Source organism: Athene cunicularia, assembly GCF_003259725.1.
Source record: "Athene cunicularia isolate RWA chromosome 6 unlocalized genomic scaffold, athCun1 chr6_part1, whole genome shotgun sequence".
Lineage (NCBI taxonomy): Eukaryota > Metazoa > Chordata > Aves > Strigiformes > Strigidae > Athene > Athene cunicularia.
This window is the reverse complement of record NW_020799105.1, coordinates 5,499,324-5,516,052: the sequence shown is the minus strand read 5'-3', so window position 1 is coordinate 5,516,052 and position 16,729 is coordinate 5,499,324. Positions and strand designations below refer to the sequence as shown.

At 40.6% G+C, this 16,729-nt stretch overlaps 1 protein-coding gene across 1 annotated transcript; it reads left to right on the top strand.

Annotated features, from left to right (window-relative positions):
- The first annotated feature begins 2,931 nt into the window (after positions 1–2,931).
- Positions 2,932–12,103, top strand: LOC113481462 (cytochrome P450 2H1-like). The gene is made up of 9 exons (XM_026851111.1): positions 2,932–3,308; positions 4,730–4,892; positions 5,744–5,893; positions 8,103–8,263; positions 8,638–8,814; positions 9,249–9,390; positions 9,688–9,875; positions 10,346–10,487; positions 10,974–12,103. The coding sequence occupies exons 1-9, from the start codon at positions 3,129–3,131 to the stop codon at positions 11,153–11,155; spliced, it is 1,485 nt and encodes a 494-aa protein (XP_026706912.1). The 5' UTR covers positions 2,932–3,128; the 3' UTR covers positions 11,156–12,103.
- Positions 12,104–16,729: the final 4,626 nt, after the last annotated feature.

Below are 16,729 nucleotides of genomic sequence, written 5' to 3'. Positions count from 1 at the left end.
CAAGATGATTTCCATAGACTACTCTCCTAACCTGTTCAATGAAAATGATCAGTAAAATGTCATATTGTAACATAAGGACATAGGAGCCTGAGAATGGAGGTACTAAACCATGACAATAGTCAAGCCAGCCCAGAATCCTATCCAACAGTGGCTTAAAAATTAATTCCCAAGGAACAGAATAAAACCATGGCAACCACAGAGGAATATGCTTTCAGACTGCTCCAGTCTCCAGTGATTCCTGGGCCATCAGTGGTATCTATGTTTAGGTATCATCAAGGGATTTTTCTCCCATTAATTCACCTGATTACTTTTTGGACACATACACCTTGCAAAATGGTGTTCCACAGTTTAAGGACATGGTGTGCAAAGAACCACCTTCTTTTGCTTGTTTAAAACCGGCCAATTGCTATTTTAGTGCTCCATAGCTCTCCACAGGAAGACAATATAAGCAGTCACTCTCTTCTTAGCTTCTCCAAACCCTTAGCAGTTTCACAGATGTCTACTATTTCCACTTCATTCATACCTTTTTCCAGCCCAGAGAGACCTAGTCCATTTAATCAGTCCTTCCAGATTTTGAGGCATCCTGAATACCTTATTCTAAGGTCTCTCAAGGTCCACTCCACCCTTTTGGAATTGCAGCTTTACACAGAATTCCAGCTAAAGGTCCACCATAGGCTTCCATGGTGGTGTAAAGAGGTGCCCTTTTTGATCTCTGTTCCTTTTTTAATACTCTAACATGGTCTTCTCTTCCATGACCTGAATCTGCCAAAACCAACAAAGGGTACGGGACATTCTCTAGAGGTGCTGGCAGACTTACAGGCTTCATCAGTCATAGAGCCTTTTGCATTTGTCTGTCCAGGAGTTGCCCTCCACAGCAGCAGGAAGGTGCCGCTGCTGCAGCATTTCGCATGTCTTGTTTCTCCCAATCACCTCCCAGCCTCCTTCTAGCAAAGAGAAAAGGTAGAAAGGCTTTACCCTTGTAAAAGCTAAAGAAAAATGGGAAATTTGGCCTTTTGAAAGTGGTGTTAATGTTGCTGATAATTTTGTAGTCTGATCTACTGTCTTCCTGAGAACAGGAAGACCTCTTCCCACCAAAACCTGTAGTTGCCAGTGAGCCTCCCCTGCCTATTTCTTTCCTCACTAAAGCACATCAAACATATAGTTGTGTCTCAGGGGTGAGAAAAGATTCAAATGCTGGAAGCAAAGAATAGAAGCTAGATGTTTCAAACAGAGCTGCCCAGGGAGATTTTGCCACACAACAACTCCGTTTGACCCACTCCATTTTTCTTGCTAGCATTACCCACTGCATTTCCTTTGAGCAGCTGTTTCATAGGAAATATCTTAATTTTGTTAATCAGAGATAAACATGAAAATCATATCCTTTGGCACTGATTCTTATTCAGAGTTTAAGAATAATTTTAATGTCTCTTATTACACAGAGATTTCCTTCAGTGATGAAACCAATTGTTTTTCTATTTCAGTAACGTTCCTATTACCTTTCTTAAGCTGCAGTTTTTATCAGCTTCCATTCTTTACACCCCATGTCCTCTTCCTTGTTTATTTGTTTCTCCACTGCAGCTTCACTGAGGCTGAATTAACATTGCTCTAAGGCTACTACATGAGTCACAAAAGTCAAGTTTAGTAACATTCATTAACCTTAATAATCAATGAATAATTAATGTTCTTGACACTTAAGCAGTGTCAGAAAATAAGTATAATTCCTTTTTCTCACCTTGTATCTACTTCACTGGTTTACTGCACTACAGGTTTTCTGAAACCTGAGCTATGCTATTTAGTAATTGTGTGTTTAGTTTAGGAAAGGTCTACTTGTCACTCAGACTCCTTCCCATACCCACTTAGTTTTAAGAAGACATCATCCACCCAGCCCTGGCCAGCAGCAAGCCTGAGTGTCTGCTGAAAGCACAGCACCTTTCACATCCCTCTGCACAGTGACGTTTCCTCCAGGCTTCCCTGAATTGCTCTAGTCATCTTGCTATAGCTATCATGTTCAAATGTGCTCCAAGAAAGGATCAGTATCTCCTTACATAAAGTTACATAAAAAGGAAATATGCAGCCTAATGTCATGCCTTGTAGTTGGGGCTGAGTGGAAAGTGAGGAAATGGTGGGGGAGGCACATTAGACCCAAGGGGCTGTAGGAGTCAGAGTGCAGCATTTACAGTAGATTGCTAGCACTTTACAGGCACTACGTATGATGTACAGACAAAATTTGGCAACAGAGTCCTAGGATCAGCTCTTTGGTCTCAGGTGTCTGAATTGCTGTTCTGCTCTACTTCTCTGTGAGAAAACACACACGGTTTTCACCCTGTTTGTGGTGGTTTGGATTCCTGTGAGAAGGAGAAGTGGGAAGCATAAGATTTTACATTGTATTAAATAATATTAATAAAACCAATCCTTCTGTTAAGCTCTGTTCAGGGTTCCCTTACTTTTCATGGATCTTCACACCTTCTATGGATCTTCGACTACTTTCTAGAAACACCAGAAAGGATACTGCATGTTGCTGCAGGGATCTGTGGTTTGGGGAGAACCTGTGACCATGCAAATGCTGTAGACAGCATGGTTTGTCTGGTTAAAATATCAGATTAGGATAAACTGAGTGTATTCCTCAAAATCTGCACATGTGACTTCAGTACAATTGCATAATTTAATTCAAAAAATGGAGGAAGAACCTATAGTGATGATGACCGTTTTCAGCCACAACACCTCCTTCCACTGCGCTCAGATACTAGAGGGACTGGCATATGTCAGTCTATGCATGAGGGCAAACAGCAAGAGTTTAAGCATATACATAGCAGCTAGTCTCTAAATATTTCTGCATTTTGAGGTTTTTTGACAACATTAGAAGATTTCTTTAGTCCTACACGAATGTTTACCCAAAGAAACACAAGCTGGAGAGGTAAAACTCAGTATGCAAACAAGGAGTTAATTCTTAGTTTGTTCATTCTTATCTTCAGAAGATTAATAAGTAATCTGATATCTCAATAGAAATAGGAAGGCACTATTGACTAATTTCATCCATGTGCTTTGGTATCACAGCATATAAATAAACATGGATTTACAGGTCTAACATCAGGCTCTTCTGACACTTGCCATACCTTCCTCAGCCCAGCATGGAGCTTCTGGGAATGACCACTATTTTCTTGCTGGTTTGCATCGCATGCCTTCTTCTCCTTGCCTCATGGAGAAGCATATCACAAAAAGAGAAGCAGCCACCTGGTCCCATCACGCTCCCCATTGTTGGAAACATACTCCAGCTGAACCCATGGAACTTGCCTGAAAGCTTGAAGAAGGTAAGGGACTGTCTCCTTCTTTCCTATGTTGTCTCCATTGCATATAAAACAAAGTCTGGTCCAGATTCAGATTAATTCACAAGCTTTATTTGCATGGACCAAATGTCAGACTCAAACAGAAACAAAAGGTTTCCCAGAAATACATGCTTCTGAAGTCTACATATTGCAATAATCTATATATCTAAGTCTATATACTGCAAGTCTAAGCCTACATACTCACAATAATCATACTAAGGATGAGTCCCATGCTGACCTCACAGCAGTACTGCAATTTGCAGTGGATTTGCAATCAAGGCACTGATGCTATTGCAATATTCACTACACTCCTCTTGTGCCCGACTCCTCAGAACACTGTTAAGGTGGCCTGGCCCTTTTTTGGGGAAGACCCTGCTCCATTTTGCTGCCTCTGCTCCCTAGCAGATAGGTAGGATCTCCTGAGAGTGGAAGTAGCCACTGAAGGGGTTGAAGAAAAAAGTTTGGAGGTGAATTTTGCTGCCAGTTCCCTCCCCTGGCTGATGTCACCCATCTGTCAAAAAAAACCTGTGTGTTGCAAGTCCTGGAAGAGGATAGGTGGAGGGAGATCAGCTGGAGTGGCTGTTCCTTAGAGGTCTGTGAGGGGATGGTTACAGATGGATAGGAAGGGTGGGTGTCTCTGGGTTCTTCAGAGCAAAGTTGTGGTGATGGCAAACATCACCATATGTATTGTCAGATGCATGCATATGCGTATGAGCTCCTTTTTGCCTTGGTGCTTGTGTACATTGAGAATTATGAGCCCCCTCAGGCATTCTGCTTTGTTTTAGAGCACAGGGTGATTCAGTTTCAACCATAAAAACCTAGGACTATATTAGTTTGTTCTTACAAAGTGAGCATGAGAAGTGTTCCAGGTCAAACCAAGTAGCCCAAGAATCTTTCTGCAATTGTACCCAAAGGCAGATGCCTGGGAAAGAGTACATGATCAGTGCAAGGATACAGTGACTCTCCACTGAACTCGCCCAATTTCTAGAGTGCAGCCCAGGAGATTTTAGAGGCAACTGTAGTATGTTTGTGCTCAAAAGCCCTTTGGACACTTGCTTCCATAAGTGTATAGAATTGCTTTTCGAGCCTGTGTAAAATGTTATCTACTGTGCCCTATAGAAAGGCATTCCTGGCTGTTTTGTCAGCTCTATGAAGAACTATTTTCTTTTCTGGGATTTGGACATGACACCCTACCATTTCCATTCATATCCCCTATTTCTTGTACAATTCCCTCTTCCCTTGGCTGTAATTCATAGTTGAAAGATCTTTTCACTTCTGATAATCAATGCCGTGTCTCAGCAGTGCTGGGACAATGGCACATCAGCCCTCAAACCCGTTTGCTACGAACTTCTTTTCACATGATTAATATTCAGCCATGTTGTTCTTTGTGCTCCTCTTTCCTACAGCTCAGCGAGAAGTATGGTCCTGTCTTCACAATATATTTAGGCCCACGAAAGGTTGTGGTGCTGTATGGCTATGATGTTGTGAAAGAAGCTCTGATTGATCAGGCGGATGACTTCAGTGGCAGAGGCAATCTACCACTGCTTAAAAAACTCTTCCAAGGCACAGGTACATCCCTGGTAATATTAGCATACAAAGCTGAAGCTTTCAGTGCTTCAGGAACACAGCTGAGAGAGCAGTGGAGGAGGGAATGGTGGATTTCATTTACTGCTTTCATGAATACAAATTAGCATTAAAAGACTAAAAGCCCAACTCATTACTTGGACCCTTGAGTGAACTGGACCCCTGGGAGAACTGTTTAAGGTCCCAGACTGGCTTCACTGAGTGCCTTCCTATTTTTAGCATGCTTCAAATTCTGGCTTTCTTCTGATATCTTATGATCATTCTCCCTGAGCATATTTCTGAAAATATTGACAATATACATACAGCTAAGGAACCAGCAAAAGCAAAGTCCACAGCATAACAAAGACAAGATAATATAGACTGTCCCAGTAAGAGCCACATCAAGATTAGGCCCTGAGCTTATTCACCTGGGCAGTATGGTATTTATCTGGGTATTTACCTATTCCATGGTACTATAGTACAGTATCAATGGTATTGTCAATAATGTTATGCAGTGTGAAGGTGCTTAACAGAACATTTGAGCAGTTATGTCAGTGCAAAGGCTATGTGCTTGTGGCCAAGATCAATTCAGTACCACTGCTACCATCTTATTTACATCTTAATGCAGTTTTTCTTATTCTGGGAATAAAATCAGTTTTACTCAAAGTGCTGTGACAGATGGATCAGATTTGTCACCTCCAGAATTGCAGGGAAGTTACATTTTTGAGCATATAGTAATTGCAGCATAACTCCAGAGAGAGGTGTCTTTGCATGTTGTGTACTTATTGTGTAGCTCCCATTCATGAGGAAAAAAAATCTGTTTCCTCATGGCAGTCTACTTTTCCTTCCTGTGTCAGGCATTGTGACCAGCAATGGGGAGACCTGGAAGCAGCTCCGACGATTTGCACTCACCACCCTACGTGATTTTGGGATGGGGAAGAAGAGCATTGAGGAGCGAATCCAGGAGGAAGCTCATTTTCTGGTGGAGAGGATCAGGAACACACATGGTAGGACATGGACTTGGTACCTTCTGGGACACCCTGCATATCTGCAATGAGACAATGAGGGGTATAGTGCTGCTTCACCAAATCTAATGACCCAAGAAGAGAGCATGTGGCTGCTGTTTCTGCTCCCTGTTCCAATGGGCAAAGTTATCACTGCTGGCAGTGGGTCAGTCAAAGGCACTGTCACAGTATGGAGGGATAAATGTAGGAGACATGTTGGAAAGCATCCTTTAACTTGTTCCGCTTGAGGAACAAGACAGGACATGGCAAAGGGAATGGCTTGGCCCCAAAACTGAGGTGTGGTGGTTTAGGCCCTGCCGGGACCCTAGACCACATTGCCATTGTCCCTCCCCTACCCTCAGACTGCATGGGGCAGGGAGTGAGATACAAATCCTGGGGTTGAGATAAGGAAAATTTAATACAAAAGTGTAATAAATAATAAACCAAACAACAACAATAGCAATAACAATTACAATAGACAGTAATAACAATGAACAGGATAAGAGAAATACAGAGATATACCACAAGGATACAGCAATCTCATCATGGTACTGTCAGGGACAAAAGCAATCCCAGAAACTGTTCCCATGCTTGGACCTGACGTCAGCATGGTATTGAATCACCTGGCTGGAGCTCCCTCCCCACTGCTGGGGAAACTTAACCTTATCCTAGCTGAACCAGGACATGAGGCTTTGGTCAAATTCAGCTATGGAGATAGGGCTGAGTACCACCAGGTGACCAAGTAACATGCAACATGCATTTCCTTGCCTTGTCTCCTGCAGCTCTAAGTAAGCAGATCATGAAGAAGTGGGTGACCAGAGAACTCATTTACAGATATTTGGGTTTGGGTCCAGTCCATTTGAACACTAGATAGTACCTCCCAGTATTGGTGGGGGTGAGCAATGAGAACAGGGACCATAAGCTGCTTTGGAGGACAAGGCATAAGGTAACCCACCAAAATAAAATACAATGAATAGAACACATAAGGTTTCAACCTATAAATGCCTTTTCTGGTAGTATGTAAGACAATGTTACTTATAAGTACTTCCCCTGAGAGTGGCACAGTACCAGCCTAAACCACAGGCTTCCTTTCCAGCCTTCAATGTGTGCTTATTCTGCAAGGGACAAAAAGCAGATGGATCTAAAAGGATGCTGAAGCATCACTGTTTCCCATGAACCACTATTCAGTCTGGCTTCATAGATAAACGTTCCTGCTACAAATCATAGAAAACACTCTCACCTACATTGCTCTTATCCTTTCACTAACACAGTAATACTGTATTTCCTATTCCCTACTGCAAGCCTCCATCTCTGGCTCACCTTGTTATGACATCTTCTACTGTGTACTAAAAGGTTTTGCAAGCAAGATATATACAATTCAAAAGTATAAATCTATTAATTACTCTTAATGCAAATAATAAATAGCTAGGACTAGTTATCTACTAGGAAACATGAATATCCTCACCATCTCTGACGAGACATCTGCTGAATCTTCAATGGCCAAGGAGTCGTCAGTCAGTCAGAGAAGGGTTGGTGCCATTGCTTCTAGGAATAGGCTGATCCTCAATGCTGCCAAGTTGCATTTTTCTGACTCCTCATTTTTCTTTTAGGATTTTATACATTTTCATGTTGTTGTTGCTGCTTCTCTTGAAACCTTGAGATGCACGCTATCACTGTCTGCAACCACACCTTTCCTTTCTTTCCTGGGTCTATTTGTACTTTTTTCTCACACTGTAGTTTTCTTAGAAGCTTATGCAGCTGTGCTATCAAAACTAGACTTTGATCATAGGCATGTGAACACCTAGGAGAGGGTTATACAAGTGAGGTTATGCTAATAGAGTTCATAAACAGGGTGTAAAAAACTGAAGACAGCTCAGGCAAAGTCCTTATGGTTTCACTGGGTTTTGGTGGGAATATTTAGGCCATTTCTAATATTCAGTCTATAAGGCAGACAGGCATGTGTCAGCTGAAGAGAAACCAAGCGACCCAGACCAGTGTTCTGCTGAGAACAGGACAAAGGAGATATTTAAATGATTCAAACAGGGGAATTAAGTTCACTTCAATTAGAGAAGCATAAATTGAATAAGCCCTTCACTATCCTTTCAAAGAGGTGCAAAACTCTGGGTCTCAAGAGGATGCAAAACTTCCCTGTAGTGTCAGGACTGATGCCTGAAATACTGAAAGAAAGATACCGGTTGTTTTGCTGTTGCAGAGCGACCCTTCAACCCTGGCAACTTTGTAGTCCATGCTGTTTCCAACATCATCTGCTCCGTCATCTTTGGGGATCGGTTTGACTATGAGGACAAGAAATTTCTAACTTTAATTGATTTACTAGAGGAAAACAACAAGTTCCAGAATGCTGTACAAACACAGGTGTGTACAGTTTAATTTAATTAATAAATTTGTTAATGAGTATAATATTCTATTAATTAATATTTATTCATGTTATTAATTTCTAACTGGAGTGGATTTTCTGAAATTTTTTGAAAGCCAAAAAGGTAGTTAAATAGCCAATTCCTGTTGTTTTTTCTTACCTTATGGAATTGCCATTGTATGTCCAAAGAAGGATATCATTGCAAAAGTTGCCCCAGTTAAGTCTATTCTTGAATATAGTGAAACCATAAAGGGCATTAAAAACCTACTGTTCCAAAGCAGTTTAATCACCCCATTTTCATAGTTAGAGCTAGGGGAACATTTCATTATTTTCATTAATCAGAATGTGCTTTTCCATCATTTTATTTTTACAGCTATACAATTTCTTCCCAACTGTGATGGAGTATTTACCTGGGCCTCATCAAAAATTAATTAAAAATGTTGAAAAAGTTAATCAATTTACCTTAGAAATCATAGAAGAACACCAGAAAACCCTGGATCCCACTTGTCCTCGAGATTTTATTGATGCTTTTCTTAACAAAATGGAACAGGTAATGTAAAAGTGAGAGATTTATTGGATTATAAGAAAACATGCTTAAATCGAAGCTTCTTTTCAGTTGTGACAGGGCACTGTGCTTTTGCAAATACAGAGGGGAACTTGCTTTTCTCAGCACATCAAGTTCCTTCTTACCTCTCTATTTTCTTATCAAGGATTTTTAAACACAGAATTAATAGCACTAGCCAAAGTTAGGAAAACTGAAAACCAGTCTGGCTGATGTAATTCAATGCTCCTCCCACATTAAAAAAGGTTCATAATATTATTTAGTAAAAGTACCATAAATACTGATTTTCTGGAGAGTGAGTGTTGCATTTTTAAAAGCGTGTTAGATGTGTTTATAAACATACATTATGGGTACAGGACTTTCTGTTTTAAAGAAGTGGCTTAGCTCTGTCATTCAAAACATTCTGCCAAATCTTCCTCCAGGAAAAAGGCAACAGTCACTCAGATTTCACCGTTGACACCTTGACCAGAACCACACTCGACTTGTTCCTTGCAGGAACAGGGACCACAAGCATCACATTGAGATATGGACTTCTGATTCTCCAGAAATACCCAGAGATAGTAGGTAATAGAAAAGGAAATAAATAATTGATAACTTTTTAATAGGTCATGGGGTCAATTTGGACAATTCCTGTTACTACCACATGTGGCAATAGTCCTCCAACTAAGGAGGTCCTCTAACTGTGTTTCAGTGTGGAAATATGCCTTAGTTTTAGTTCTATTCACAGGAAAGAGATATTAGTACTAAGTCCATTCATATACTCCTAGTGTGCTAAAAGCAAGTTTTGCTGTAAATATGGGAAGAGGTTTAGACAAACAAATGGGGGACTTGTCCATTCAACACTTACTTATTTCCTAACAGAGAAAATTCAAAAGGAAATTGACTGTGTGATTGGTCGAGACCGAAGCCCCTGCATGGCAGATCGGAGCCAGATGCCCTACACAGATGCTGTGGCCCACGAAATCCAGAGATTCATTGATTTCCTTCCACTTAATGTCCCACATACAGTGATCAAAGACACCAAGTTCAGAGACTATTTTATCCCTAAGGTCTGTTACACTATGCCTGAGAAAAGTAATAATCTCTTGAAAACAATTATGTGTTCTACTGCATTTTATTTTATTTTCAAAACCCCTGAAATGTGATATAGAATTGGAATAATTTTATTTGGAAGGGGATTCTGGAAGTTATTGAGTCCAACTCCTTGTATTTGGAAAAAAAAAAATACTTTGTCATCTATGTGAAGAAGGAGATAGACCTTTCTATTTTTTCACACAAATGTAATAATTTGAAACTCTAATTTATTTGGAAGCAATATTAAATACTCTAATCACTCACCATTAAAATTAATTTTAAAAAATATTCGCCATACCAATAGCACACATTTTTGTTAATTAAATGTTCATTTTAAAGTGGTTAAACTTTGACTACCCTTCTATTCAGCTCTAGGAACTTCTCAATGCATGTTGCTTTAGCATGTCTCCATTTCAAGTTTCTTTCCCTCTCTTTGTTAATTCAGGACACTATAATATTCCCTGTGCTGACTTCCGTCCTGCACGATAGCAAGGAATTTCCAAATCCAGAAAAATTTGACCCAGGACATTTCCTGAATGCAAATGGTACCTTTAAAAAGAGTGACTACTTCATGCCATTCTCTGCAGGTAAGACCTGTTTTCTATTTCAGATCCTAGATTATCCTCTCCTAGAACTCTTTGAAGATTTTAATGGCTCTGTCACCATGGTCTATGCAGTGATGTCTGGTCATCTGCTAGCCACTTCTGGGCCACTCTAACCCCTCTACTAGAGTTTCAGTTGACTTCCTTTTTTTGTAATCACAAAGCTCCTCCAATGCATTATAGAAGAAGAGGTGTATGAAGCGGGTCTCAGCTATGCAACTTCTCTCTCTCTAAACTTACCATCAAAGAGCAGGAACATGAGAAAACGAAGCTCTCAAACTGCCTTTGCCCATTGACTACTGTCATTGTTCCTGACGTTTAGCCCCTAGTTTATTTAATTTGTTTCCCCAAAATTATGCAGTGCTGCCTGTCCACTCTGAAATGTTTGAACTTTCATGGAACAGTGGTTAAAATATGTAACCAGAAAAATACTCCCCTGTCTCATCACTTTTTATTGTTTTTTGCTTGCAGGAAAACGCATCTGTGCAGGAGAAGGTCTGGCCCGGATGGAGCTATTCATATTTTTAACTACCATCCTGCAGAACTTTACTTTGAAATCTGTTGTTGATCACAAGGACATTGACATTTCCCCATTAGTCAGCAGTCTGGCAAATATGCCCCGACCTTATGAGGTCTCTTTTCTTCCACGTTAGCCAAGACAGTTACTAGCTCCTAAACTCTTGAAAGCTCTAGTTGAATGACAGTCATTTCCCAATCTGTTGAGACTGAAACACTCAGATTATTTGCTAGATACTTTATGGAGAGAAACATGCTTAGAAAAGAAAAATGTATGGTGCTTTTATAATCACCACAGCCAGCTCTAAAGAGAGATAGAGTAGGCAATTGCACAGGGAAGGAGACAGATCCCTGTGTAAAATTATACAGGCTCTCCTCTGTACCTGCCTCACCTGGCTAAGGTTCCTATCTGGCTCCTGATATCCTGACATGTCAGGGTGTGTGGACTAATGCTCTGAGACCCCTGCTGCTGGTGTCCCTATCACTTGATCCTCTCAACACAGCAGGAACAGATGCTTGTACTCCAGGGTTTCCACAGACTCTGCTTGAGGTACTGCTCTCCTCTGTATTTTCACTTTGTTTGTGACCTATTTGTAAAGGTAAGCATAAAACAGTGGGTCTCTTCTGTTAGAAGATGATCATCTACTGTATTCTTGCCCCAATACATATTGTCTTCCATGGTGGGGATGGAGTCTATCAATGACTGGGAAGATGGGTTCTTTTTTGAATATAATGGTCTGTGAAATTACAATTTATATTTCAAAATAAAGACGTAGTATGCTGAATTGCTGTTTTTCTGAGATCCCAGAAGAACACCTGCCTCAGCAAAGGTTATACTTCCAAATGTCTTCCAAGTTGTGTACATATCTGTTTCATTTCACTCATTTATATGAAATGTATTATGGCTTGAAGGCTGAGCTGGCCAATGACCTATAAAACTTCCATTCTCAGTAACAATGTGAGAGAAGGCTGGACTGACCCTACGAGACCTACCAGAATCCCAGCTGTGGTTACAGAACTGTCCATTGTGACAAAAAAAGGAGAAATTAAATAATACTGGGATACAATCCAGTGCCATTTACTAGATTAACAGCAGCTTGCATCTTCCCATTATTTTATGAAGCATGTAAAGAACACCACAGCAATGTTACAATCAGGCAAAAAAAGATAAAATGGCAAAAGCCACAAATGTCACAGAATCATGGAAATATGAATGAAAGTTATATGAAAATATAATCTAGTTTATCACCATATACCAAAGAGGATCAACTATTACAAGTCTTCTTACCAGATAAAAAGAAGAAAGCACTCCATACATAATCCCTCTTCAGCTGTGCCATGACTAAAATAGGCAAAGCAAATGACCCACTGGCAGCTTCCAGGTTCCAGACATCTTCCTCCCTGCTGAAAAGACAAGGAGGCAGTTAATGAAAATCAGTAAGAAAACAGCTTTAGCTCCCAGAGACTCCACCATGATACACAGTGGGTTTTGAGATTAGAGGACTGAAGCTGTGTCCTGGAAGCCTCACTCTGTGTCACCTGTGGTACAAAAAGCAGCGCAATGGTAACCAGTGACTACTCACAATTCCTCTGGGATAACTTGCTTTAGCACCAAGTGATATTATCACCTCCTGAGAGACTAAGGAACAGATTTGATCTTTAAAATTTTAATGCTTAATGAATAATACTTAGCTCATCAACCTTTGTTGACCATTAAAATGAAAATCACCAGTTGAAAAAATTATCCATCATTAAAAAGCTCTACATCTCCCATGAAGCCATACTACTCACCCTCTCCCTGCCTGCTAGCACCCTGTGTTGCCTAGACTTTTTCTTCTACTGGGTCTGTACAGACAGTGCATTGCTTGCTTATGTGCAGGGCTATATGAATTGTCAATGGCAAATCTGGCACAAAGTTCCTGTCAGTTGGCTACATGAAGAAGTGGCTTTCAAGCTCGTTTAATCCATTCTGCATGCTGTTGCTATTAGTTCCCAAATACCTCTCAGAGAATATAAGCACCTCTGTGAGCTCCAGTTTCTAAGATGTTTCTAAGAAGCTGGGAAGCAGCTACAGAGGCAACAGTCAGCTGGGCAGGCACTAACGAAGAAGAGAACTGGCAAGATCTCAAAACCACTAAAGGGGTCCCCAAGTGAGGAAATCAGTGAAGCAGTCTATGAAGCAAACAAATGTGCTTGAGCATTTTCCCATTAACAGGGCAATAGCACTTGCCTGAACTACTATTATAAATTAATATGCCATACATATGTTAATTTTATGTCTGGACATTAAGGATAGATTTGAATCAAGGGAGATGAGGTTATCAAAGGTGAATACAAGCAGTTTGGAGTAGCCAGGTGTAAACTCAAATATCTTTAATTTTTTTGTTGAAGAGGAAAAAATCACGGGCAGAGTGTATACCAGAGCCTTATGTGCACATATATGTTACATACTGCTGTAGACTGCAGGGAAGGATGCTAAGACATTTGTGAATTCCCACACAGAAGCTGCATTTAAAAGGGAAAGTTATGAAAACAGTGGTTTTATCCACAGCTGTCAAGGTTCTTAGTGATTCTCCCAGTTACAATTTCAAAGATACATTTTGACCTCTTGGAATGTCAGTGCTCTCTTGATAACTCTATAGAGTAGCATGTTAAGCTATATATGACTGTCAAGAGACCTAAGAGTTGAAAGTGGCTTTGTATCACACAGAATATACTAAGGTTCACCAGCGTTGTGTTATCCTGAGGATGAAGCTCCCTACTGGATTACTGATTAACACTAAAGAACTTTGGTTCTGGGACTCACCTTTCTAAATGGGTCTTCTGCTTGGCACACAAACACACCACAGATGCTTTTCACATATGGAACATAACTCAAAATACTTGTGTGTTGTGAGATACACACACACACCCCCCAGTAGAGACACACACACAGAGTAAAGGTTCCAACTTTCTTGTAGCTGAGTTTTCACACTGTGTTTTTGCCTTTTCAAGCTCTAATATGAGATATGCCTCACATGGCATATCTTTCACTGAAGACTCTCAGTCCAAGGAACACAGCTTTTCCGCTCTCTGCAATGTGTGGCCCTCTTAATAGTCTCCCACATACATGAACACACTTTGGTTAGTCATTTTTCAGATCAAGGAGATCATAGAACTGGTGTCAAAGGATAGATGATGCATTTTATTGCCTGTCTCATGGCATCTAATGTCTGCTCCAGCTGACTCCCTGCCCCAGCTTTCTGAGGTGGTTCATTTGCAGCTGTCTGAAATACTACTTGAAAAACAAAGGAAAAACCCCAGAACCCTGCACGAGGGGATTAACTCCCTAAAAACAATGACCTTTAGGCCCTCCTGTCCTGTGCTCACACACTACTAGAAATAACAAGCTCTGAGAGCCATACAGGCTAATCTGAACTCCCCTCATAGGCTAAAATGTGGCCACTTTTATAGCATATGATAAGCACTAGAGAGAGAAGAAAACGATTGTACATGCTGTGGGTTAGAAGCATGAGGAACCAGTATGAGCAGTTCAGCTTTAGCAAGGCTTTAGGTTGCACAGTCCAGGGAACATCAGTAGTAAGACATTTCAGAAGGCAAAAATGAACTGGTCTTTCCATTGGCTTTTGCCCTTCAGATGAAATTTTATCTCAGGAGTCAGTAAGGTAGAAATTATTTCCTGCTATAATTCCCAGGTTAAATGCTTTTTAGCATCTTTCAAAGCAACCTTTACCTTTAAATTTGAACAGCTATTCACTCTTATCACATTGATTCTTATTTTCATTTTATATTTCAAATTGTAGAGAGTTCATACTATTTTATTGCATGGATTTCCTATATTGTGTCTGTATTTGCATTGCTCTCTTTAACTACTCCTTATGCAGTGCCTTCAAGTAAAATTCTTTTAACTTGTTATCATGTCAGAAAGATGCCTGGTTTCTTTATGGCAGCTTGCCTGAAGTTCCTTTGTTCCTCATTCAACTCTTCTGAAATGAGGAAGAGGGGAGGGCAATGGCCCCCAGTGAGAAGTAGTCCTGGCTCTTTTAGGATATTCTTGTCCCACCGGGATGACATACACAAGTCACTAGGGTGGCAACTTGTGTGAGGATGCCACCATAGCCATTTGGTCTCCAGATCATAACCCTGACCTTACAGGGTGCAACAGCTATCATCTACAACAGCAAAAGACTAGGATCATTTAATGCCAGGGAGTCAAAGGTCTCTCCAGGTTCTGCCAGTCTTTGCTCCTATACTAATCATCTCTTCCCACTTCTGATTTCTCAGCTACAAACTCCCCAAAGAACACCTCTGCCTAGGAAGAGTCTCACAGAAAAGTACCTGTTCCTCTGGAGAACTTTTGGGAGAGTGGCATAAGTAATTGTCCACTAACTCTATACCTTTGTCAATCAATCAGAGCTTATTTCATAATATAAGGTTCCATACAACACCACTGCATGTACTGAGACCAAACATATTGCGATCACAGGACCATACTTCTTACTGAGCTGATATAAATTACCAAAAAAGAACATAGCTTTTAAGTTACATCCACTGGCTTCAGGCAAGTTACTCTTCAACTGCAGCATGTTTCCTATGACGGGCAAAGGAAATGGCCCAGGAGGGATCTTCCTTGTTTCAGACATCTTCCTTCACACTGAACAGACAAAGGAGGCAGACGATGCATACCAGCAACAAACCCTGTTGTGGCTCCCAGAGGTTCCATCGCAACGAGGAACAGGCATGTGGGATGAGGAAGGGCTGAAGCTGCATCCTGGAAGGCTCACTTTATGAAGCCTACAGTAAAAATAACAGTGCAAAGGTAACCAACAGCTCCTCCCATTTCCTCTGAGTTAAACATACTGGATAGAAAAAAATCACTTATCACTTACTGCCAACAAACTTAGATCAACTACTTTAATTTTTTAAGTCTTTGTGACCTTTTTTAAGGTCAACTTTGTTCTACTGTAGTATCAGAAAGCAGGGACTAACATTAATCATTAACAAACACTGTCATACTTACATAGCTTGTTTGTTTTCTGCCTATTACTGTTGCTTAAGTTTGTGCTCTGATGGGATGCTGCAAATACAACAATGTATTTACCTTCAGGCCATTATATACATTTGCGACAATCATTCCATTGGATATCTTTTAACATTTCTATTGAACACAGAGTTCTGGGTTTAAAAGTATACTCCATTCTAGAAGAGTTGTTTTTCAGTTGTTGGACATGTGGCAGTTTCTACTAATGATTTAAGAGCCCATTGTGAATACTGTGGACATCTCCACAAAGTACTGCTCTGAAAGTTGGATGACTACAGAATAACTTGTTAGAGTAGCTGGGCAGAACTGTCTCGAGGCGCCAGGGAAAATGTCCTCCTCTGGAACTGAAGTCTTCCATTTCTGCTTAGATCTGTATGTGCTAGGGTGATTTTCACCACCTGGTTTGCAGTTGCAGTCCAAGACCTCAAGAACTGCTTAGCTCCGAAGCAGTTGCATAGACTGCTTTGATAAGGTCCTTTGATAAGGTCCTTGACACTCATCTGTCACTGCTCCCTTTCCTCTATTCTATTGTGTGTTCTTCCTTTCGAGTAATATTTTCTTATTATATTTTTGTTGTGGTTTAACCCCAGCCAGCAACTAAGCACCACACAGCTGCTTCTCATTCCCTGCCCCTGAATGGGATAGGGGAGAGAACTGGGGGGGGGGAAAA

What these genes read in the sequence shown, in the direction of transcription:
- LOC113481462 (XM_026851111.1), top strand. Translation starts at nt 3,129, where the DNA reads ATGGAGCTTCTGGGAATGACCACTATTTTCTTGCTGGTTTGCATCGCA. An exon ending in AGAATGCTGTACAAACACAG is followed by an intron (nt 8,264 to 8,637) that starts GTGTGTACAGTT and finishes TTATTTTTACAG; the next exon opens with CTATACAATTTCTTCCCAAC. An exon ending in GAGACTATTTTATCCCTAAG is followed by an intron (nt 9,876 to 10,345) that starts GTCTGTTACACT and finishes TTGTTAATTCAG; the next exon opens with GACACTATAATATTCCCTGT.